The sequence below is a fragment of the Staurois parvus genome, unplaced genomic scaffold (assembly GCF_062004578.1).
Source record: "Staurois parvus isolate SC_StPar_1 unplaced genomic scaffold, SC_StPar_1.0 ptg000214l, whole genome shotgun sequence".
NCBI classification, from domain to species: Eukaryota; Metazoa; Chordata; class Amphibia; order Anura; family Ranidae; genus Staurois; species Staurois parvus.
In genome coordinates, this window is record NW_028318010.1 from 1,425,775 (window position 1) to 1,450,172 (window position 24,398).

The following is a 24,398-nucleotide window of genomic DNA, read 5'->3' on the forward strand; positions in this document are numbered from 1 at the left end:
CACCACCAAAAATGGTTAAATAGAACTCACCAGAGTAATATCCTGATTGTTGAAAAACCAGCATATAGTACTTGTTATTCTGGGAGAAATGAATAATATGGTGACAACAACACTGAAGAAATGAGGGATGAACTCCAACAGATGATATGCTGCAAAGTTAAAAATCCACTCCAAAGGCGATTTAGTATCCATACTGAGAGATGATCAGACCGTCAAAGCAAGGTGCCCAGACTGACACCAGTATAGACAGCATGTGTAATGAATACGGGCGACTCAGACCCAGCCAAACATACACATGCTACATGCAGACAAACCAGGAGTATTCTGAACCTCACATCCAAAAGGCACCGCCCTAAGTTTTTCGTCATCATCGATGAGATCTGCTCCGTGAGGACGTCGATGACGAAAAGCTTAGGGCACTAAACTAAACGTGCACTTATTTTTTGTAAAAGGGTAAACTTATCCTTTAAAGCAGGTAACTGACGCAGGATGGTCATTTGGAGCTCAGGATAAAATGTCTTGTGCCTGGAGTCAGATCAGTTCACAGAGCTACAGTCGCCTGGGCCAATCCAGAGCTATGAATATAACTGTAATGTTCTATATCTTGATTCTGTTGAGTAGGCAAAGAAAGAGCTTCAGATAAAAAAAACATAGATCAGTTTGTGCTGATCCCATGGAGTGGATTATCAGCACCTGGAGACAAGTCTGGACAGTTCGTTATTGAACGTGGAGGTCCACATCCAACATTCCTCACCTGTGACACATGCTCGGGAGAAAAGTCCTGTGACACATTCAGGTGTAGGGACTGCTGGCTAAAATAGTCTACCAGCCAATTGGCCACGTCTGCAATGTGAATGGTGAACAATATGGAACAAGCAGTTATGCCCAGGACAGAATTTTGGTTACCTCTCTTGCCATGGCAAGACTTCTGAATCCTCCCGTATGTACACTGGGAAATGAGACTAACGATGACCGATATGAGAAATGCACCCAAATGGAGACATTTAGGCCCCTCAAATCCAAGAAGGGATGGATGCCACTTTTTGTTTGGGAAAAGCCAAAAGGCTGGCAAAAAACCCTGAAATCATTTGGCTGCAGGAATAAACATCTTGATCTTTGTAAGTTTTGTAAGAACTTTATGTAGGTATGCTAGTTTGTGCAGTGACAAAAAAAAGGTTGGACAACATGAAATGGGAAGCAGAACTCTAGCTTTTAGACCCCAGAAACCATATTTCTTACCCAAGCACTGGGTAGCAAAATGTCCACCAAGGCTTCAGAAAATGGGGTTTTGTCTGCAGGGTTGGGGGATTTTTCAGAAGAACTTGGCACCTTTCTTGGGCCTAGCCATGGAGGTTGAAGCCTGGGTAACAAAAAGTAACTCTTCTTGCCCTAAGAAGAGAGGGGGTCGTCCCAGCTGGTGGCCTTCTTCATCTGGGGCAAAGAGTAGCTTCAAAGAGATACCCTCAAAGGACATGCGCTGCAGACGATTTGTGCACTGTTGTTAAACAGAACAACATTATGGCCAAAGAGCTAGAGAATAATTTGGGAGATAAGATGGGAGATATCAACTAAACCATCTATGCAATGGTGAAGCTCCACCACCATAAGCTCTAAGTGTTCTACAGAAGGGGATCTGTGTGAATAGAAGCTTGATACTTTGACATGAGCTTAGTCCATTTCTCTACGGTTTCATAGACCGTAACAGAGACAACTTAATTTTGAGTACCACACAAAGACAGATACTCATGAAATGGCTGCTGGACGCAGGAGAGGTTAAAACAGTCAGAAATTACAAGGACACAGTAGGTGGCAGCAAGGACTAACCAAGGTGAAAGGCCATATATATCTCTTGCAAACAGGAGCAATAGGTGGGAAAACATTACCTTGCGCTGAAAGCATGGGAACAGAGTGCAGAGACAAGAGGCACGCCACCTAGTGATTTTCAGCTGTTAAACCCTTTTCATGGAGACCGACGGAAATATGGTTTAATAATGGCATTCAACGGCTCTAATATAGAAGCAGTACCCGATGCTCAGCCCGCACGGCCTTCTCTCTTCAGAGATTGGGTTACAGCAGAGTCTGTCCTGAAGGTTTGGACGTGGAAAGCGCTCTGTGGCTAGCTAACACAGCACACTCAAGCCTGGAAAGCACCACAAGCACAGCCCATTGTCTACTTTCTAGGCAGACCCTGCAACCTTTGGTCCAGCAGACTCCAATGCTGTCCCTGAGGATACACTGACCTAAATAGCTGCATAAAGACCTTAGCTCAAATAGCATGTAGATCAGTTCTTGATTGAAGAAAAAAATTATTTTAAATAAAAAGAAAAAATGGCTAATAAAAGTGGTTACAATTTTTTGCAGTAAAGAAAGAATAAAAAAAAAAAAGACACTAGTAAAAAAATTGAGGCATGCTGCCAGTGGGAGGGGTTTATACCAGTCTGGTTACTTTTTGTTTGCCAGTGTCCAAATTCTCCTTTATGTGGCAGTATAACCAAAGTGTCCCTGAATATATGAGAAAAACAATTTAGAGCTGGTGTACAGTATGGTTCTTGGTTAAACTTTTTGCAAATAGATAAAAACACAGTTTCAATGCATATAACACTTTGAAGTCTTGCACCTCCCCTAACCTTTGACTAGACAGTGAAAAAAGAAGCACCAGACTGCTGAACTCTTATCACTCTGCTTTCTCGCATCAGCATACAGTGAGGAACAGAAGTATTTGAACACCCTGCGATTTTGCAAGTTCTCCCACTTAGAAATCATGGAGGGGTCTGAAATTCACATTGTAGGTGCATCCCCACTCTGAGAGACAGATTTTTTTTTAAAAAAGTCAGGAAATCACATTGTATGATTTTTAAAGAATTTATTTCTCTTGCACTGCTGAACAGAAGTATTTGAACACCTAAGAAACAGCAAGAATTCTGGCTCTCAAAGACCTGTTACTGTGCCTTTAAAAATTCCACCTCTACTCCACTCAATCTAACTTAGTAGCACCTGTCTGAGCTTTTTAAAGACACCTGTCCACCCCACAGTCAGTCAGATGCCAACTACTACCATGGGCAAGACCAAAGAGCTGTCAAAAGGCACCAGAGACAAAATTGTGGACCTCCACAAGGCTGGAGAGGGCTACGGGGCAATTGCCAAGCGGCTTGGTGAAAATAGATCAACTGTTGGAGCAATTGTTAGAAAATGGAAGAGGATAAAGATGACTGTCAATCTCCCTCGGACTGGGGCTCCATGCAAGATCTCTCCTTGTGGGGTATCACTGATGATAGGAAAGGTGAGGAATAAGCCCAGAACTACAAGGCAGCAGCTGGTCAATGACATGAAGAGAGCTGGGACCACAGTTTCAAAGGTCACGGTCGGTAGAACACTACGCCGTCATGGTTTCAAATCATGCATTGCACGGAAGGTTCCCCTGTTCAAGTCATCACATGTTCAGGCCCATCTGAAGTTTGCCAATGGCCATTTGGATGATCCAGAGAAGGCATGGGAGAAAGTCATGTGGTCAGATGAGACCAAAGTAGAACTTTTTGGTCTAAACTTCACTCGTCATGTTTGGAGGAAAAAGAAGGATGAGTTGCATCCCAAGAACACCATTCCTACTGTGGGTAGTAACATCATGCTTTGGGGTGCTTTTCTGCAAAGGGGACAGGACGACTGCACTGTATTAAGGAGAGGATGAATGGGGCAATTTATTGTGAGATTTTGAGCAACAGCCTCCTTCGCTCAGTCAGAGCATTGAAGATAGGTCGTCGCTGGGTCTTCCAACATGCCAACGACCCGAAGCACACAGCCAGGAAAACCAAAGAGTGGCTCCGTACGAAGCAAATCAAGGTTCTGGAGTGCCTAGCCAGTCTCCAGACCTAAATCCAATAGAACATCTTTGGAGGGAGCTGAAACTCTGTGTTGCTCAGCGACAGCCCCGAAACCTGACAGATCTAGAGGAGATCTGTGTGGAGGAGTGGGCCAAAATCCCTGTTTTAGTGTGTGCAAACCTGGTCAAGAACTACAGGAAACGTTTGACCTCTGTAATTGCAAACAAAGGCTTCTGTACCAAATATTAACACTGATTTTCTCAGGTGTTCAAATACTTATGTTCAGCAGTGCAAGACAAATAAATTATTTAAAAATCATACAATGTGATTTCCTGAATTTTTTTAAAAAATTCTGTCTCTCAGAGTGGGAATGCACCTACAATGTGAATGTCAGACCCTTCCATGATTTCTAAGTGGGAGAACGTGCAAAATCGCAGGGTGTTCAAATACTTCTGTTCCTCACTGTATTATTTGTTAGCAAATACGAACTGCAGAAGAACTCACTGGTTCCCTGTGCTCTTCACCATCTAACAGTCTGATCTTTGCTATGTAAAACAATGCAAAAGGCTGACACCCAGCCAAATTCAGGCACAAATACTGTTTGCAATAAAAATATATTAATGTGTAAATTAATACAGAGATGCATTTATGTCCTTTATCGGTCTGGAACTAAGCATCAGCATGATTAGATTGAAGAATATTTATAGAAAACAAGACTGTACAGCAACCTAGGTACTTGCAACAGAGGTGATTTTTAGTCCATCATGTTCATTGTTTTGTTAAATTCCAGTTGTGTGTATGCACATTAAACAGAGCTGCACGAGAACAGACTAGGCCAGTCCTAACAGTGATTAGGTGAACAATGCACAAAACTGCACTTTTATTAAGTCACCTCTTTTTACCCAGAAGCCATTATTTTCTAAACCAACACTACTGATCTTTCACAATACCATATGGAGTAGGTATACATCAGAAAATGATCTGGAAAAATGTTTTGATTGTCTATATAAACTTGGCCCCCATAATTTTTTAAGATGTCTTGAGTCTACAGAACAAACAAAACTAGACCTCAAATCATAAATACCTGTTGAAGACTACAACGGTTCACAAATTCATGTGTGTATTCGCATTTTTGTAATTTACAATCAGTAAAATCATGGGGGAACATGCTTTTCATACCTTCTAGAGAAATTGGAGGGATGATTCCAGTTCTGATTCGCTCTGCTGGTTTGGTTCAATAACGAGGCCAGCTGATGAAAGGGATCTGTCAATACCAGCAAAAAGAATTAAAAGATAGAGGGTCACCTCTAAACAGCTATAAAATGTATAAAACTGAAAGCAATCTAGTAGTTAGGCTTTAAGAAGTAAAACCTAGAACTAATTATAGACCAGAAGCCTGACTTCCAAAGTGTGTGAATAATTTTAAAGTATTCTGAGAGAAGACATACAAAGATGTATAGCAGCAAACAATATACCGTATTTTTCGCTCCATAAGATGCACTTTTTCCCCCCAAAAAAGGGGGGAAAATGTCAGCACGTCTTATGGAGCGAATATAAAGTGGCTGGTCCGGTATTTCCACCGCCACGTCAGAATACCGGGCCGGCCGCTCAGCTGTTCTCAGATGCAGGACCTTACCTGTTCCTCGGTCCAGCACTACGCAGTCTTCCCGCGCCGGCATCTGTGACAGCCAGGTGCCCACTGCACATGCGCGAGAAGCACTGCGCTTTGTGAATGGTCCGGCGTCTTGTGGGACACATGACAGGTCCCAGAAGACGCCGGGCCATTCACAAAGTGCAGCGCTTCTCGCGCATGCGCAGTGGGCACCCGGCTGTCACAGCCGGGTGCCCACAGTAAAGGGAGGACAACTCCGCGGAAGTGGGAGCGGGTACCTGTCAAATTCCCCCCGCTCCCCCTCCCTCCCTAAAGGTCCGCAGTCCATTGGTTCAGAATATTTTTTCTTGTTTTTCTCCTCTAAAACCTCAAATTCAGGTACCCGCTCCCCCTCCCTCCCTAAAGGTCCGCAGTCTTTGGTCATCCCCTATACTGTCTGCAGTCTCTGTACCATCTCCTGTACTGTGTCAGCAGTCTTTAGTCCATCTCCTGTACTGTGTCCGCAGTCTCTGGTCATTTCCTGTGCTATGTCTGCAGTCTATTGGTTCAGAATATTTTTTTTCTTGTTTTTCTCCTCTAAAACCTAGGCGCGTCTTATGGACAGGTGCGTCTTATAGAGCGAAAAATACGGTGTTAAATTTACAACAACATTTTTAATAGAATATATTAAAAACGGAGATACATTATTAGTTTATGAAATATAGGTCTCAGCTAATGTTACAATTTTTATAGAAGTTGTCTTAAAGCGTTACTAAACCCAGGACCCTGCATTCACTATATCTGGTCTCCCACAGTACACAGAACATGGAAATGCAATTATTTTAAACTGCTAAATACTTTTTCTCATCAGCAGTTATTGCAGCCTTGTGACTTCTATCAGTGTTGTGTTTTTTTTTTTTATTTAGTGAAAATGTGCTTTCTGCGCTCCCATGCCAGTGTTTTATACTGACCTGACATAGCAGAGTAACCACACCCCTCAGCAAAATTATCTTTACACAGAGACTAGTATTGCAGAAGAAAAGAGTGTGTACTGAATCAGGTCTGTTGCTGAGTGCAGTTCACCGAGTGCAATAGGTCTAACTTATTGCTTATTTAGACAGCATGCAGGACTGCTATAATAGGAAAGTTGAGGTAAGACTATGTAAATAGAAGGTTGCTGGTATAATGTCCATCTGACTGCTTACCCCAGTTTAAAGGATAAGTTCACATTTGAGACAAAAATAAAAAATGCACTTTTTTTGCAGGTAAAAAATAATGTGCATTTATTATTTTTGTCTACAGGAGCCTGGAAAACATTGCACCAGCAATCAGTAGATCGCTGATGCCATGCAGGTCTCTTGCAGACCTGTCAGAATATCTGCTTGCTATATGGGATATACGAGCAAGCAGATATTTTGACAGGAGGCTTCAGTGAACTACCACAGCGCCGTGGTAATTCACTGAAAACCACGAGCCGAGAGCCACTAAGGCTGTCGGGACTTGCAGTGCATGCATTCACAGAAGTCCGTGAATGAATGACGCGACTGTGTGGGCAGATCCACGCGTTTTTCAAATTTGACAGCTAGTATGGGGAGACTTCTCCCTGTAATACTATCTGTCAAAGGGGGGGGGGGGGTGGCTGTGACTATGGGAACCCTAAAAATAGGTGGAACATGTAACAAGTTCCAAAAGGTGAACTTATCCTTTAAGCTGAAACTTCAATTTGTCTTTAGGAAGGCAATTTAAAAGTGCTGGACTTGTATAAAAACACTAGACACTGATCTGGTATAGTATACAGATACAATATGAACTAGTACAGCAATAGCAAGGGATGCAACAATTAGGCAAACGTATTAGCAAATGGGTTAAAAAAAAAAACGCAGTAAAATACAAAACAAATAATATTCAGAATAAGTTAGTTAGCAGTCATGTACCAGAGAGACCGATGTTAGCTCTAAGGACCGATTCACAACACATGTAGTCCAGTAAGTTTTCTTCTGCATCAACAATACATTGACATTCGCACTATTGCAGTGTGTTCCAGTACAGTCAACAAAAAGAACATGTTCTATTTTTTCTGCAAGGAACTGCATTGGAATGCATAAAAAAAAAAAAAAAACCACTGGAATTAATCTAAACACATCAAAAACACACCAGAATGCATTACAGCATACCCCCCACCACCACAACCACCCAAAAAAACACAGGAAACTTGCATGTAGAAACGCATATGGACTGCGCTTCTGTGGTGTGAACCAACCCTAATTCTTTCTGATTGGTGAGTGAAATAATAGCATGTTATAAGAACTCATCAGCATAGGATAGGGACATATTAAATTACAACTAACGGCTCCTGTATGGCAGTCTAAGGAAATACTGAATCTAGTTACTAAGGGATGCACAAGCTTCAAAGTACACCCACTTCATTTCCTTCCCTGACTAAGTCAAATTCTGCTGAAGACTCCATGCACACTAGCATTTTCTTTAAGCATAAAAACACTGGATAAAAAAACACTCAATAAAAATGCTGTTAACATTTTTAGTAGCGCTCAGAAGCGTTAGCATTTTATTAACATTTTTACAGTACATGTAGAGGGGAAAAAAACAAGCTTTAAAAGAAAAAAAAAAAAAAAAAAACCTGTTTAGGAGCATTTTTGTAGTATTTAGTGTTTTTTTCTGCTCAAAAAAATGCTTCAAAAAACTCTACAAAAACAGCTAAAAAAAAATGCTAATAGCCCAAAGTAGTGTGCATGGACACATAGGAGAACACTATTTAGCCTATAGGAGCAGAAAAAAATATGCTAATAGCTTCTAGGAGCTTAAAAAAAAAAAGTGTGCATGGAGCCTAAAGGGTTGGTTAAACTTAATAAAAAAAACACCAACTATGCAGTCACACTATACCATAGCAGCACCCCAGTGCTAACCATATCTTACTACCATGCCTCTCTTCTGGTAACGTATCTGTGGGACATATTCACAATAACAAACCTGCTAGAAAACCTACCACTGCTTAACATGGTTCCATCCTGTCTTCCAGGATGGAGCAGTCATTAGGACGAGCACTCGCCCTGGAGCTGCACCAGTAAGCATCATCCTATAACCTCGAGGGCCACATATGCATAATGTGTTCTCTCTCCTGTCAACTCACATGAGTGCAGCAGCAGAGGGAGAAGGATGGAACGCTCTCCTGTAGTTCTCTTCTTGGGAAGGGGGATGGGGCCATGAATGTTTTGTCCTTTCTGCAAGGCTAAATTGCCAACAACTCCTAATGCCATGTTTGTCTTAGGAATTATTCACAATATTGCAGTGCATAAACGTGTTTTTTTTGTGTGTTAGTGTGCAATGCCTTAAGGGAGTCCATTAATTTTCAATGGGTTTGCAAAACACCTGCCATATCTGTGTGAATTGTGCTGTGTTTTAGCCCAGATGCATCTGTAACTGTATACGTGCATTGGAGTGCCATTCAAAAATAGCATGGTAACACACAGTAAATGCACATCTCAATATAGGTTGTCACAATGCAATATTGTGAATGCAAAATCACAGCCCCTCCTTACATCACAGACCTCCCCCTTTTACATCAGTGTCCTCAGCCCCTACCACATCACAATCCCCTTCACATCACAGTCCCCTTTTCTTGCACTCCAGTTCCCTTACAGTCCCCATTTTTTGAATCCCAGACTCCCACACAGCCCCCCCCCCCCATTCCTTGCACTCCAGTCCTCTATACAGCCCCTTTAGTTGTATCCACGCCCCTTTCACAGCCCCCCCCCTTCCTTGCATCCCAGTCCCCTTGTACCCGTTCTCTTCACAGCTCCCCTTACTAGCACCCCAGTTTCCTTCACTGGTCCCTCTGACATGCACCCACAAGTCCCCTTCACAACCCCCCAATCCTCTTTACAGCCCCTCTTAGTTGCACACCAGTTCACAGCCCACCTTACTTGCACCCCAGTTCCCATTACAGCCCCCCTTCTTTGCTCCCCAGTCCTTTTTGCAGCCCTTCTCCTTTGCATCCCAGTCTCTTTCACAGCCCACCTTCTTTGCACTCCAGTTCTCTTACACCAACCCTATTACTTGTACCCCAGCCCCTTTTATGGGAATTTCTCTTCCCTTACATCACATTTTCCCTTTCAATGAGAACTCTCCTCTCCTTTCCAATCTTACCTTGCACAGCAAATAGAAGGCATGGCATTTCTGGGCAGAGGGGGAGCTGCCCAAACTTTCATGTTAACAGACAGGTGCGTTGGTTGCTAGGACCACCCTGTGTTCTAGCACTAAATCACTGGCTTGTTAAGTAGACAGTCCGGACAGGACTGTCATTCGATCCATGTACAGACCGCGGTCCTCCATTTAGTGACTCTGCTTTAGAGTGCAAGTTCTTGAGATGAGTTGTCTTATCCAACTAGCAATTGCAGATTTTGAAGCAGGATGCCCTTGGACAGGCCCTGACGACAAAACAAAGAGGGAAAAAAATGTATTACAACTGGTGCACATAGAATGTGTAACCAATCAACTTCTAACTTCAACTTGTTCAATTAAGCTTTGACAGTAAAACCTAGAAGCTGATTGGTTACTATGCACAGCTGCACCAGATTCTGTGTGCACCAGTTTTAGTAAATCTTCCCCAGAGAGCCCTTCTTTCTGATAGAAGCTGTGGCTTTCATATAAATTCTGATTGCTCTTCACTGTCTGAATGTTGTCACAGCTATCCCTTTGGGGTGTAAAGGAGCAGAGCACAAAAAGGGAAAGAACAGATGTTTGATGTGACTTCAGGTAAAAAGGAAGGTCTTGGGTGTAAGACTAATTCGTTCCTGTAAAGGTTTAGGAATGTCTTACAATAGAGGGTCACTAGTTTAGAGACATGCCTGCAAGAAGGCAACCTTGCAGGTGAGGTCATCCAAAGAGTTCTCTGATGGGTTCAAAGGTTGGTTTCTGCATATCAGAGAGAACCAAATTGAGATCCCAAGGCAGCACAGGGTGCTGTAAAATTGGTTTAATCCAAGAGACTCCTTGAATAAAGGTTTTTACAAGGGAACAATGAAGGCAGTGGTTTTTGGAACTAAATGACCAAAGCCAAATCCTGTCCCTTAAGAGTACCTAAGGCCAAATTCGGATCAAGTTTCAATTGTAGGAAGGACAGAATGGGAGGCACAGAGTAATCTCTGAGATTGAAGTGCATGTGCTCATACCAGGCAAAGAAGAAATTCCAAGTATGATGGTATATTTTTCTGGAAGTGGCTATTCTGACTTTGACTCTGTCATTCACACAGTGCTGAGATACTCCTGTCCCTCAAGAGCCGGGTTTCAACAGCTATGATGATAAAGTCAGTGACTGAGAAGGATGGAACAGGGGACCTGAGACAGAAGGTCTGGAATATTTGCAAATATCCAGGGAGTATTTCCTAAAGTTTGAGCGTTTCTGTATACCAGGTTCTCCTGGGTCAGTTTGGTGCAATAAGAATCACAGGTTTCTTCTCCTGGTCTATTTTGCGAAGCAGTCAAGGCAGAATCCGTAGCAGAGGAAAAGCATATATTAACTGAAATCGACTCCAGGGAATTACCAGAGCATGCAATGCCAGAGCTTAGAGGATCCTTGTTCCTGACTATAAACAAGGGTAACATGTTGTTGAAATTGGAAGCCAGGATGTCAACCGTCTTAAGTACCCCATTTCTGACATAGGAAATTGAAAATGCTGGGATGAAGGGCCAATTCTCCTTGGTCCAGGCAGTGACAGCTCAGGTAATCTGCCTTCAAACTGTCCACTCCTGGGATGTGAACAGCAAAATGGGCTGGATGGTGTTTCTCTTGCTGTGAGATGATCACATTTGCTTCTGTTAAGACTGCCTGGTCCTGGTGCCCCTCTCTTAGTCGATACACGCCACAGCTGTGGTATTCTCTGGTTGTACCCAGTTTGGGAAGTCCAGTGATTCAGAGATAGTTTTATTGCTGTGAGCTCCAAGATGTTGATGGGGAGATTGGCTTCTCTGGGTGACCCGTGTTCCCTGAATTGTGACAGATTGGAAAACTCCTGCTCAACCTGCAAGGATGGCATCGGTTATCACCCTCCGTGTGTGGTAGAAATGACTTCCCCATTGTCAAGGCTAGATTGGAAATCCACCAAGCTAGGGAGTTCCTTGCTTGGCTGGAAAGGCATGGTAGATTGAAAGAAGGAGCGTGCTTGTTCCAGGCTAACATAAATGGGAGTACAAAATGTGCACATTGCAAAGTACCTTTGTGAATACTCTGGGTGCAGTGGACAGGCCAAATGGCATCAAACTGGAAGTTTGTCTCCAACTGCAAACCGCAGATGATGTGAGTAAATGAGAATATGTAGATAAGCAATTCAGGGCAGCGCAGTATAACTACACCAAGTGATAAATTATTATATCCTATGCAAACACATTTCATCAAATGAAAAAAACAAACAAAATATATTAGATGGACATGCGTACAACATATGTGTTTCTGTCAAACAATATATCTGAAGCAATCCACCATTAACTGTGATTAAACAAAGCCAAATTCCAAGTGTCCATATATTTTCACAAAAAAATACTTTTGTCCAATAATCCGTGTCATCTATTGTGTTTGAGTTACTGCGTTTTTATTCCTTTATATAATCACCACGTGCAGATGCCCATCCACCGACAAAATTATGCTCTCACCTTTTTAGTAGACCTCACAACAAGGTCTAATACGCTTGCCCCTTGTAGTGGGGTCACCTATACCACAGGTATGGTGGATCCCTCCAGGCCACTGGGGCTTCTCAATCCATCTCCATCCTTGGATTGTTTTCAATACACTCGGAAAAAAGGAAATATAGTGCTTTCCGCATCCTTCATGAGGGGATGCTTTGATGAAGTCACATGATCTATGACGTAACGCGCAGGGAGGAGATGGTGACGTCACGAAGCACAAATCGGAAGGGTACAATCAGCCATTTTGTTGGTTGGTTTCAACCATATATGCCTGTACACGGTGTGCACCAAAAAGATGAATGTATTCAATTTTTAATCAAATGGCAATTTTTATACGGAGAGCACTAGATTTCCTTCTTTTTTTTTTTTTTTCACGTGATGTAATGTTGCACGGGACATAATAATTTATCACTAGCAGTAGTTACACTGCACGGCACTTACGTGTGATTTTATTGTAGGAACACTAAGTGTGAGCAGTACTAACATTAGTTACACATAATTACAAACACTGCAAATATATATTTTCTTTTTCATAGTGTGCACATTTTTAGGGTGATTTTGCCGAGATTTTTCTGTTAATGTAGATAAGCAACTTCGATGTCTACTGATGCTAAGAATTCCCCTTGTCTCAAAAAGACAATACCTGACCTTGGGGATTCCAAGGATGAAGGTACTTATTTAGCTTAATGTTTTAAAGCGGTAGTAAACCGCATAAAAAAATAAACAAAAAAAACATTCTCTACAAGGTAATGGCATAATGTACTAGTATGCATGGCATAATGTACTCGTATGCATCGCATACTAGCACATTATGTAAATCTTACCTTAAAGCAAAACCCTCCAGCGGCACGCTGTCACCGCTGTAAAGATTTCCAACTTTGCCCTGTCATCCTTCTGGGTTCGCGAGCTCCAGCCATCTGGCTGGCTGAGCTGCAATGACATCAGTCCCACGCATGCACACGGGAGTCACGGGCCAAAGCACGGTGCTCTGAAGGAACGGCATAGGTATGCCGTTCCTTCAGAGTGCATGCACCACCTAAAAGAAAAACACAAATATCTCCTAAATGGTGAACATTTAAGAGATATGCATTTTACCTACAGGTAAGCTTTATTATTAGCTTACCTGTTGGTAAAAATTAAAGTGGGTTTACTACCACTTTAAGTCCAGAATAGGATGAATACCCTGCTTCGGTTTTGGTACTGTTACCAGGTTTGAATGGAATCCTTTGAACTTGTCCCTCCAGGGGACTGAACGACCACCCCGAGGCAAGAGATGATTTAGGGTCTGCAAATCTGACTGTTCTGGAGAAGATTTTGGTTGGTTGGAGAGAACAAAACGAGGTGGAGTTTTAAACACTGCTTTGTACCCACAGGTTTGGGACATCTGTGTGTAAGAGAAAGGCAAACTGTAACAGACTCCTCCCCACTCTTAGGAGTGAAGATGACCCTTCATTGCAAAGATTATTTTGGGATGGACTTAGGCTTTGTGTTTCAATTTTGTAAAGAAAGGAAGGACTTAATTTTACCTGAGAAAAGCGGTCGGGCACTCTTCTATTGAGAAGGTAGAATCTCCTGATTAACTTTTCAACTGCCTCATCAAATAGTGTCCCTCAAAAGGTGCAAATATGTGGGATGACATTTACAAACGGTTTCAGCTGACTGGGCTTATATCCATAAGATTCTGTGCATAGGACAGAAATGAGAACCAGTCTGGAGATTTGTCTCCACTTCTAGGGCATCAACACAAAAAGTGGGGGGTAGCGTATGCAAGTGCTCCACTAAATTTCAGTCCTGGAAGATCAGATCCTGCTAGCTGCTCAAGTTAAATTAGCTGTGCTACATACAAAATTGCAACTACCATCTTTTTATTCTACAGGGCCTCTACTATCCAAAAATACTACATTTTTATGTGACTGTAAAATCCTCTTCTTGGAGTACAGTACAAGACACATGCTGTGAACCATAATGAATGAGTTATATGCTGCACCTTCAGGTAACACTCAACAGCTTTAATGCTCCCTCATATAGCCTCTCCTACCATGTAAACCTTAGGGGTTTTTTTTTTGAGCAAACAATGATAGGACTAAACTCAAAGAGGGGAGGGCCCCGTGTCCTGTATAGTACTCCAAGAAATGGATTTTATAGGTACATAAAAAAAATCCAAATTTTCTTTATCACACAGTGCAAGATAAAGGCTGTCAATCATAACAGATGGGACATCCCAAAGCAATAATGAGGAGAGAGTAACAAGAAAACCAAATTTCTGCCAACAGACCCCAAAAACAAAGGCCTAAAGAAAAGAACTGAGCTTAATTGAGCTTCATCTGCAACACCTGGGTGGACATCATATGACATCCTCTGAATGAAAAGGTGAGGATGAGAGGATGCCTGCAGCTACAAGCATCATCTAGATATCAACATTTTCAGCAGCTCATGCTCTTTCATGTAGATGTGATTCGAGTACCTATAGAGCAGGGGTGTCAAACTGGCGGCCCTCCAGCTGTTGCGAAACTACAAGTCCCATCATGCCTCTGCCTTTGGGAGTCATGCTTGTAACTGTCAATCTTGCAATGCCTCATGGGACTTGAAATTTGACAACAGCTGGAGGGCAGCCAGTTTGACACACGTGCTATAGAGTCACACGGAGGAAGGGGATGTGCACCCCCGCCTCCCCCTTTCCCAGGCTCTTCTGTCCCAGCAGGAAGCCTGGGACTGCTCCAACTGGTGGCATGGGCTGCAACACACAGAGAGAGGGGAACTGACATTGCTCCTCCCTCTCCGAGAAGCGACGAGGATTATGTCACTTCAAGTTTTAGTTCCTTGTTAAAAGTTGTTACCGGCTTGTAACAAGCATCTGATCAAACTGATCTCAGTATGATCAGATGCTTTGGAGGCCAGAGGAGACCATATGGGGTTGAAAAATTTTAAACAAATGCATTTTTCTGATATGCCAATGTAGTGTTTATGTAAGTTGTGTAGTCCCAAATATTTACCCCAAAATGTTACAAAGATTGTTCATTTAACCAGGTCAGCGCCGCCCTAAAGCAGAAAACCGGTTACAGGGCGGCAAGGGTGCGCAAAATCACACACGCACACACACACACACACACACACACACATATATACACACACACACATATATACACACACACACACATATATACACACACGAGTTTGCAATTCCGGTACGCGCGCCTTACCCGCGCCGCCATTCGTGGCCTTGGCTGTCAATCACCGGATCCTGGCTGGTGATTACTCGCCAGTACCCAGTGATCGACGAGCATCTCCGACGGGGGAGAGACCTGTATGCAAGCAATACAGATCTCTCCCTTGTCAGCTCCTGCACACTCCTTTGTATGGTTCTGCATAGCAAAGCCATAAAAAGGTGTGCTTACAGTGAAGCACACACACAGCCACCATAGTGAAACAGCACACAGTTAACCCTTTGATCGCCCCAGATGTTAACCCTTTCATTCCCAGTGCCATTAGCACAGTGTCAGTGCTTTTTATTAGCACTGATCAATGTATTGATGTCACTGGGGATGTCAGTGACACCAAGTAAGTTGCCCCCCAGTGTCAGAATGCCTGCCGCAGTACCGCAATAAGTCGCTGATCGCCGCCATTACTAAGAAAAAAAAACGAAACAAAAAAAAATTCCAGTATATATACCACCATTTGTAAACGCTATAATTTTCATGTAAACCAATTAATGTATGCGTATTGGGATTTTTTTTTTTTTTTAGCAAAGACATGTAGCAGAATACATTTTGGTCTAAATTTATGAGGAAATTTAATTTTTACATTTTTTTTACGGGACATGTTTAACCATGTGCCTTCCAGAGGATTTACCCCCCCTTCCTGTCCAGGCCTTTTTTTTTTGCTATTGAGCGCTGTACTTTTTCAACTAGTAATTGCGTGGTCATGCAATGCTGTATCCAAACGCAATTTATGTCCTTTTTTCCACACAAATAGAGCTTTCTTTTGGTGGTATTTGATCGCCTGAACACTTTTTATATTTTGCGCTATAAACAAAAAAAAGGACCGAAAAATAAAAAAAAAAAAACCCCAAAACTTTATTTTTCACTTTCGGCTATAAAAAACATATAGTAAACTCAAGGTTAGTCATAAATTTAGGCCAAAATGTATTCTGCTACATGTTTTTGGCAAAAAAAAAAAATCCCAATAAGTGTATATTGATTGCTTTGTGTGAAAGTTATAGCGTCTACAAACTATGGTATAGATACAGCAATTTACGCCATTTTGTGCTATACAGCACTGCACTAATTTAACTGACAATTGCACGGTCATGCAATACTGTACATAAATGAAATTTGTCCTTTTTTCACACAAATATAGCTTTCCTTTGGTGGTAATTGATCACCTCAAGTTTTTGGAAAATGACAAACGTTTTTTTTTTAATACAAAGTTGTCACTTACATGATATATTGATAACACAAGCCATGGGCATATGTGGAATTACACCCCAAAATGCATTCTGCTACTTCTACCTAGTATGGGGATACCACATTTGTGAGACTTTTTGGGAGCCTAGCCATATACAGGAGCCTGAAATCCAATGACCACTTTTTAAGCCTGAAGGTGTGCAACTTCCTCATTTCCTCACTTACTACCTATCACAATTTCAGAGGCCCTGAAATGCCAGGATAGCACCAACCCCCCCCCCCCCAATAACCCCTTTTTGGAAAGTAGACACCCCAAGGAATTTAAAAAGAGGCATGGTGAGTATTTTTCAGATCTCATTTTTTCTCACAAGGTTTTGAAATATAAAAAATGAATAGAAAAAATGTTTTTGTTTTCTTTCATCATTTTCCAAAAACTTGTGGCAACAAACGAGATCTGCAAAATACTCACCATGCTTATCAAATTCCTTGGGGTGCCTACTTTCCAAAAAGGGGTCATTTGGGCGGTTTGCTATCCTTGCATTTCAGGGCCTCCAAAACTGTGATAGGTACTCAGGAAGTGTAATGAGGAAATAAAGCTCTTTAAAAGTCCGAAGGTGCTTATTGGATTTTGGGGTCCTGTACGCGGCTAGACTGCTAAAAAGTCTCTCACATGTGGTATCCCCATACTTGGGAAAAGTAGCAGAATGTATATTGGGGAATAAATCCACATATACCCATGGCATGGGTGAGCAATAAATCATTTAAGTGACAATTTTGTGTAAAGAAAAAATTTTTTTTTGTCATTTTCCAAAAACTTGTGGTAAAAAAATAAAATTCTTCTATTGACTCAACATGCCTCTCAGCAGATAGTGCCCAGCATTAGAAGTTTATGCCACACATCACTCATTCTTCTAACCACCTGAAGACCAAGCCTTCTCTGAAACTATGTTCACATGAAAAAAAAACATTTTTTGCTAGGAAATTACTTTGAATACCCAAACATTATATATGTTTTAAAGCAGACACCCTAGTGAATAAAATTGTGGGTGCTGCAATTTTTTTATGTCACATAGTACTCATGCAGCAATTTTTCAAATGCAAATTTGAAAAAAAAAAAAAACTTTTTTTTTTACTTTTAAATGCACAAAACACAATATAATGGCCAGTTATTTGGTAAAATATAAAAGTTGATGGTATGCCAAGTAAATAGATACCAAACATGACATGCTTTAAAGCTGCGCAAGCCCCGTGCAATGGCAACAAACTGCTTACATTTTTAATATCCATAGGCAACGCTTTAAAAAGCTGCCATTTCAGATTTACAGAGGAGGTATAGTGCTAGAATTACTGCCCTTGATCTGATGTTCGCAGCGATACCTCACATTTATGGTGCAACCGCTGTTTACATACTTGCACGGGGTCAAAGCTCACGCATGCAGGTGCACACGAGGGGGCTTTTTTTTTCAGTTATTTTGATTTTTTAATTATTTTTTCACTGTCCCTGTCTTTTTTTAAATCATTTTAATGCTATCACAGGGAATGTATATATCCCCTACAACAGGCATTGACAGGTATTCTTTTTTGAAAAATCTGGGGTCTATTAGACTCTAGAATATCGCTTTTGCCCTTACATCATCTAATTTGATGCTGCAAAAGGTATCATCCTGGTATAACCAAGTCCAGTGATGTATCAGTACGTCGCTGGTCCTAGTTGGGTATATAAGCTATGTTTTTTGTTTTTTTTTTATGCAGCCTGTGGGCTGAAGATAAATATCTCTGCCAGAAAAAGTGTGTGGTATGCCCACTATTAGAATATACCACCCTGCATCCAACCACTTCTAATGATGGGCACATATGAAATGTTCTCTTGTTGTTGTTCAGCCCGTGGGCTGAACGAGAAAAAAAAAAAAGGAACAGATTTCTCTATTCACATCAGTTGATTTTGATGAAGAAATCTCTGTCAACAAATTTTTTTAAAAATATATACCAAAGTATAGGGGCCATCCCCCCCTCCCACTGGCCACCCCAGGCCCCCATGCTTGGGTATATATGCCCTTTTTTGAACTGCGGATGAAAAATCTCATCCCACACGCTGGACACACCTACTTATGTTTGCTCTGAGAGCAAGTCCCTGTTGCTGTCAGAATAAACTAGTCGGTGCTGCAGCTGAATGGCATTCCTGCAAAGAAAACAGCAATGGTTAAATATAAAAACCAGTAAAATCGTAACAGTAGAACCATAACTCGACAACAACAAAAAGAAACAACTATTTTTTGGTTTTTAAAACTGAAATTCTTTTTTTGTACTTGTAATTTGATTTTTTTATGGTTTTTTTTTAACTTTAAAATTAACCAGATTGCAGGGTCTCTCAAAATGCGATAGCCAGTTTCCTGACTACCTAACATCTTTTGAGACCCTGTGTAAAAATGTGCCCTGAACTGTGACGTGCTGTACCCTATACTAGTACTCCACTAGTGTGTGGTAGCAACAGAAGCAGTCCTTGAAGCAGAGACCAGGTTGGCCAGGATAGGAGGGACAAAAAAAAGTGGATGTCACGCCTAATTCCATGTCCGCTACAGACATGATATCTTTTTAGGGGTGTCCCTTGGGTTGGGGTGCCAGGAATGGCATCGGGAAAATGCCTCTCATGCAGCCGGCTAACTGCATCTGGGTTGCGGGTTTGGGCCATAGCACCTTCTAGATTACTGGATACAAAAGGGCCGTGATGATCTCTTCCTGGAATTTTATAAAGGATCCACTTTCTCCAGTTGCTTTGTAAAGCACAAAAGCATTATATAGAGCCAATTGAAATAAAGACACTTTTTTGTACCAGCGTCTGGCTTTTCAGGAAATTAAGTACGGCTTCATCATCTGGTCGTTGAAGTCAGCCCATCCCATGTTAAGGTAATAGTCGTGGACACTGAGGGGCTTCTCAACAACACCAGTTGCCATGGCAATTTGGATGGTCGGGTTTGCATGAATGAAAGACAGGACAAAAACATCCCGTTTGTCCTTCCACTTCAATGCGAGCAATTCCTCATTTCTCAAGCAGGCTTTTTCCCCCTAAGAATGGTATTTGCAAGCCGTTGGGGGAAGCCCCAGTAATTAGGTTGCATGGCGCCACATGCGACAATTCTAAGATTGTAAAAATGTCTAAAATAGTGGCACGCTTGAATAAACATTGTCCACGTATAAGTGGTACTCCATATGGAAAAATGGATGACACTAAGTCCCAAAAAATCTTACCACTGCTCCCCATGTAGTCTGGGCATCCAGGGGCTCCACGTGACTACCTTTTCCCTCGTAAATTCAAAACCTATATGTATAACCTGTTGCCCTCTCACAGGTCTTATACATCTTGACCCCATATGTGGCACGCTTGCTGGGGAGAAATTGTTTGAATGCAAGGCGGCCAGAAAAATTAATGAGGGACTCATCAACACAAATGTTTTGCTGGGGAGTATAGACATCTGCAAATTTTTGGTTAAGGTGATTTACGAGGGGCCGAATTTTGTGGAGCTGGTCAAATTCAGGGTCACCCCAAGGATTACAGAGTGTACCGTCGTTTAAATGCATAAAATGCATTATACTCTCATATCTATGCCTGGCCATGTTAGCAGAGACTACGGGCATATGATGAATCGGGTCTGTGCACCAATACAACTGCAATTCTTTTTTTTAGTAACGCCCATGTTGAGGATTAGGCCCCAAAAAAACTTTCAATTCGGAAACCAAAATGGGTTTCATGCAAATGGTCTGGCAAAGTCTTAATTTGGGTTGGCGGCGATAAACTGTTGTGCATATAAATTGCTTTGATCCACAATCAATGAAAACAGATCTTCCAAGAAAAACAGATCCAAAAAAAAAATAATCAAGGGGAGAAGTTAAATTTGCTGTTTCCACCTGAATTCCAGGTTGGGCAGTGAATGGGGGAAATACGGGTGTGCTGCAGACTTTGTAGGCTGCCAATCAGGATTTGTAAGCACATCCAGAAGAATACTATGGGCTCTACAGGCCTGTATGCGAATTCTTGATGGCTGCAGGACACTACTTGTACTTGCCACAGCACCAGCTTGTACGGCACTTATGGGACTCAGCACATCACCAAGTGATACTGCAGTGCTGGTATGTATAAGACCAGGATGTACCAGGCCACTGGTGCTCGCCAGTTCACCAAAATGCAGAGTGGCACTACTACTGGCACTTTGCTGCATATGAGAATTGTTACGTGATTGTAACATTTCAGCAACCTGGGAAATGGGTCGAGTACGCCTGACCTTAGTAGGCATTTCTTCTCCATCGTTCCAGCTATCTGTCAGGGTGCCGCTGCTGTCTACAGGTTCGTATTCTAAGGCAGATTGTGTCAGTGAGTCTTACTCTTCGCTCTCACCTGACATGCTCAGAATCCTGTAGGCCTCTTCACTAGAGTATCTTCCGTTTAACATTTTGGCCACTAAATTTATAAGTACCTAATGCGACTCAAGGGAAAAAGAGCAAGCTGTCAGGGACTGCTTGAACTGCTACAAAAAAATTTACCGAGAAGTACTAACAGAGATCAGTTCTGATTCTGTGAACACTGCGGTTTTGTGTGCAATGTATCAAATGACAGTGATCTACTGACACCACACTTTCTGGGGGAGGGGATAGGCGGTTAAGCGTAGGGGCTAAACGCAGGTGCTGGCAGGTGAAGGGGCTGATCCCGCTAACGCTGCAGTTTTATGGACACTATACTAATGTGAACGCTGGTATAGTGCTGATCTGATTGAAGAGATTGATCTGTTCAGACAAAAATGCTAGCAATGGAGGTTTATTGTGTATGTGAGCGTACTCCTGGCAATCAAGGGGTTAAATGTGATGACTGGTGTAATGACAGGCAATCTGACACTATCTGGGAGGGAGGCTAACGCTATCTGAAGTCGCCGGCTGTCGCGAACGTGCGCACCAGAGGCAGGACGCAGCCTCCATTTTGTTAAGAATATCCATTTTCTCCCCTCATTCTTTCCCCCCTCCCTCTCTGAGGGGCACAGTGACATATGGCAGTGTGTGTTAAAAGTGTCACAGGCAGAGCACAGCAGGGAACCCCAGAGCTATAAAACATTTCTGAGCGAAATGCCGGGTTGTCTACCAGAGCTGTACAATTTAGCACCTCGTATAAGATAAGGCAAGCTTTCCCAGGAGTTCAAGGCATTCCAATGAAGCACGAATCAGATAAACACTTTTCAAAATCCATTTTTCCCCTATGTCTCATATCTTGGAATATGAGAGACTTACATAAAAACCAGACATATCGTCAGATTGGCTAAGAGGAGACGAACAATTTGATGGGTCACTCTTCTTGTCTCGAATACATAGGACAGCAGAAAAGTAGTAAATCTTTCCTTCTGAAGTGTTGGACTGTTTCTATAGCTCTTAATTGCAATTTACAAATTCCTGCCTCTAAAAAGAACGCTACTGTGTTTGTTTAACCCTCTGTATAACCGGCCTGCGGTGACCATGTTATACAGAGGATTAACTCAACCATTATAGTGTTATTGCAGATATCGCCGAGTTTCCTCTTTCTCTGTACAAAAAGGAGGTGGTGGCAGTGTGAAGGGTTAATTGTGTAACTAACCTGACCCAGTAACAATCGCTCAGGCTGCCGGTACGTCGATTGTGGTCTATTAGCTAGAAAATCGTTGTGCAGGGTGCAGCTGGGTGTGGCATTGTTACGCATGTGACATCGCGGTTTCAGATTGGCCAGTCCTTCGGTCACGAGTTTGGTGAGAAGGCCAGGGGTCCGACGCTGCGTCCGTCACATATTGGTGACAGCAATCATGGGATTGTCACATATTGATGGCAGCAATCCCTTGTTCGTCACACCAGTGACTTGTGATACAGTGATCAGCAACAAATCTGTACACTGTACTAATGACAGGGCAGTGAAGGGGTTAACTGGGGGCACGATCAAGGAGTTAAATGTGTCCTAAAATGTGTTTTGTGAAAGTGTGCTGATTGTACTCACTGTGTCGGCTTTCTTCTCTCTGGGACGGAATGTTGCCAGAGAGAGAAGATTGCATCATTTCTTGTACCTTTGTAAGTGTAAACACAGGTACAGGAAGATCCCTGATAGGGCAGGGAGCAATGGAAGAACAACAGTCAATAAAGTTTTCCCCCTAAGCCCAATAATGGGGATCAGTATGGGGGCTTCAGTCCCCACAAACAGTCCTGGCATGCAGATGTTAGGAATGGAGGGGGGTGTAATTCCTCAACCCCTTTCCATCTCACATCTAATTCTAATTTTATCAACAGAAGAAATAATTCTTCAAATAATCGTCAATATTATGGAGATGATAGAGGTGGTTACCGACCTCCTTAACGTAATCAGGAGGATATGAGGCCTTATTACGGATTTTCTGGAGGTAACCATAGGGACAACTTTGGCCAATATGGAAACAGACCCTCACAGGGATATCATAACCATCAGGCCAGATCCCCTTAAAATAAAAGAGGGACACAGACACCATTTTAAGGGGAGGGGACTTCAAGAAAAAGAAGTGCCCATATAGAGGAAGATGAGGGGGAAAGAGGTTTCGTAAATCCCCAAAAAAGACGGATGTAAGCAACAATGGCATCTTTAATCTCAGCAAACCGGTTTCATCCCCTAATGAAATATCCCTGCTTAACAAGGGTCTGAAGTTTGCACCAAAAGTTAAACTTAATGAGTTTCAGACGTATGTAGATATTCATAAGTTTACTAGGCAGATGTCCTTAAAAAGACATCTTCTGATCAACCCCCCTACAGAGAATACACGTGTTATTAGTGATATCAAGAGTACCAATTTAAGGAATGCATCATTATTTAACCCCCCTTCAAGTAGTCATCCTCACATAAATATTTTTAGGGACATGGTCATAAAAGACTTTGAATCCCTACATATTAAATATCCCAGGAATCAGCAAAGTATCGATGCAGGAATAAAAACGACTTATAGATAGAAAAGAGGGTGAGGGGTTGTTATTAGTGGTGCACCTAAATGAAAACTCTGGTGCGAAAACCAAAATTGAAAATTCAAAAAAAACTCACTTGGCTTGAAATCAAGCACAATTTTTAAAAATTAATATATATTTTTTGGGGAAAAAAATACACTTTGATTTAAAAAAAACAAAAAACAAAAGAAAACAAACAAACCACAATATATACCCCATTTGTTTTGTAAAATATGAAAGAGGATGTTATGGCGAGTAAATAGATACCCAACATGTCACCCTTTAAAACTGCGCACACTCGTGGAATGGTGTGAAATTGCGGTACTTAAAAATCTCCATGGGTGATGCTTTAAAAATTACTACAGGTTAGAAGTGTAACTTTACAGAGGAGGTTTAGTGCTAGAATTATTGCTCTGACGTTTATGGCGATACCTCACGTGTATGGTTTGAACATAGTTTACATATGTGGGCATGGCGTTCAGCACTACGTGCGAGCACGGGGGGACTTTAAAATTTAAAATAAATAAATAAAAAAAATGTAATCACTTTTATTCCCATCACAAGGAATGAATGTATCCCTTGTGAAAGAAATAATTAGTGACAGGTCCTCTTTATGAAGAGATATGGGGTCAGTAAGACTCCACATCTCTCCTCTGTAATGTAAAGCACTGGATAAAAAAAAAAACAAAAAAAAAAAAACAAAAAAAAAACAAACAAATGGCCAGAACGGGAAGTGACATCGCTCCCGTCCTCCAAGGGCATAGAGATGAGTGGTGGCCATCTTTCCTTCACTCATCTCTCAACTCAGCTGGGATTGATGGTTTCTCAGGTAAGGCTGAGAACTACCGAGCGGCGGCCAGTGGCAACAGCGGCAGGGTTTTTTCGGCACCTGTATCGGTGCTCTTTTTCATTTCGGCCAAA

General features: G+C 42.0%; 1 protein-coding gene across 2 annotated transcripts in view; it reads right to left on the minus strand.

Moving 5' to 3' along the window:
- S100PBP (S100P binding protein) overlaps nt 1–24,398 on the minus strand; it is a 68,125-nt gene that overhangs the window by 11,672 nt on the left and 32,055 nt on the right. For both annotated transcript variants that reach the window (XM_089679000.1, XM_089678999.1), the window contains exon 5: nt 4,998–5,082. In XM_089679000.1, the coding sequence (XP_089535126.1) occupies nt 4,998–5,082 (85 nt within the window). The remainder of the gene's footprint in view (nt 1–4,997; nt 5,083–24,398) is intronic.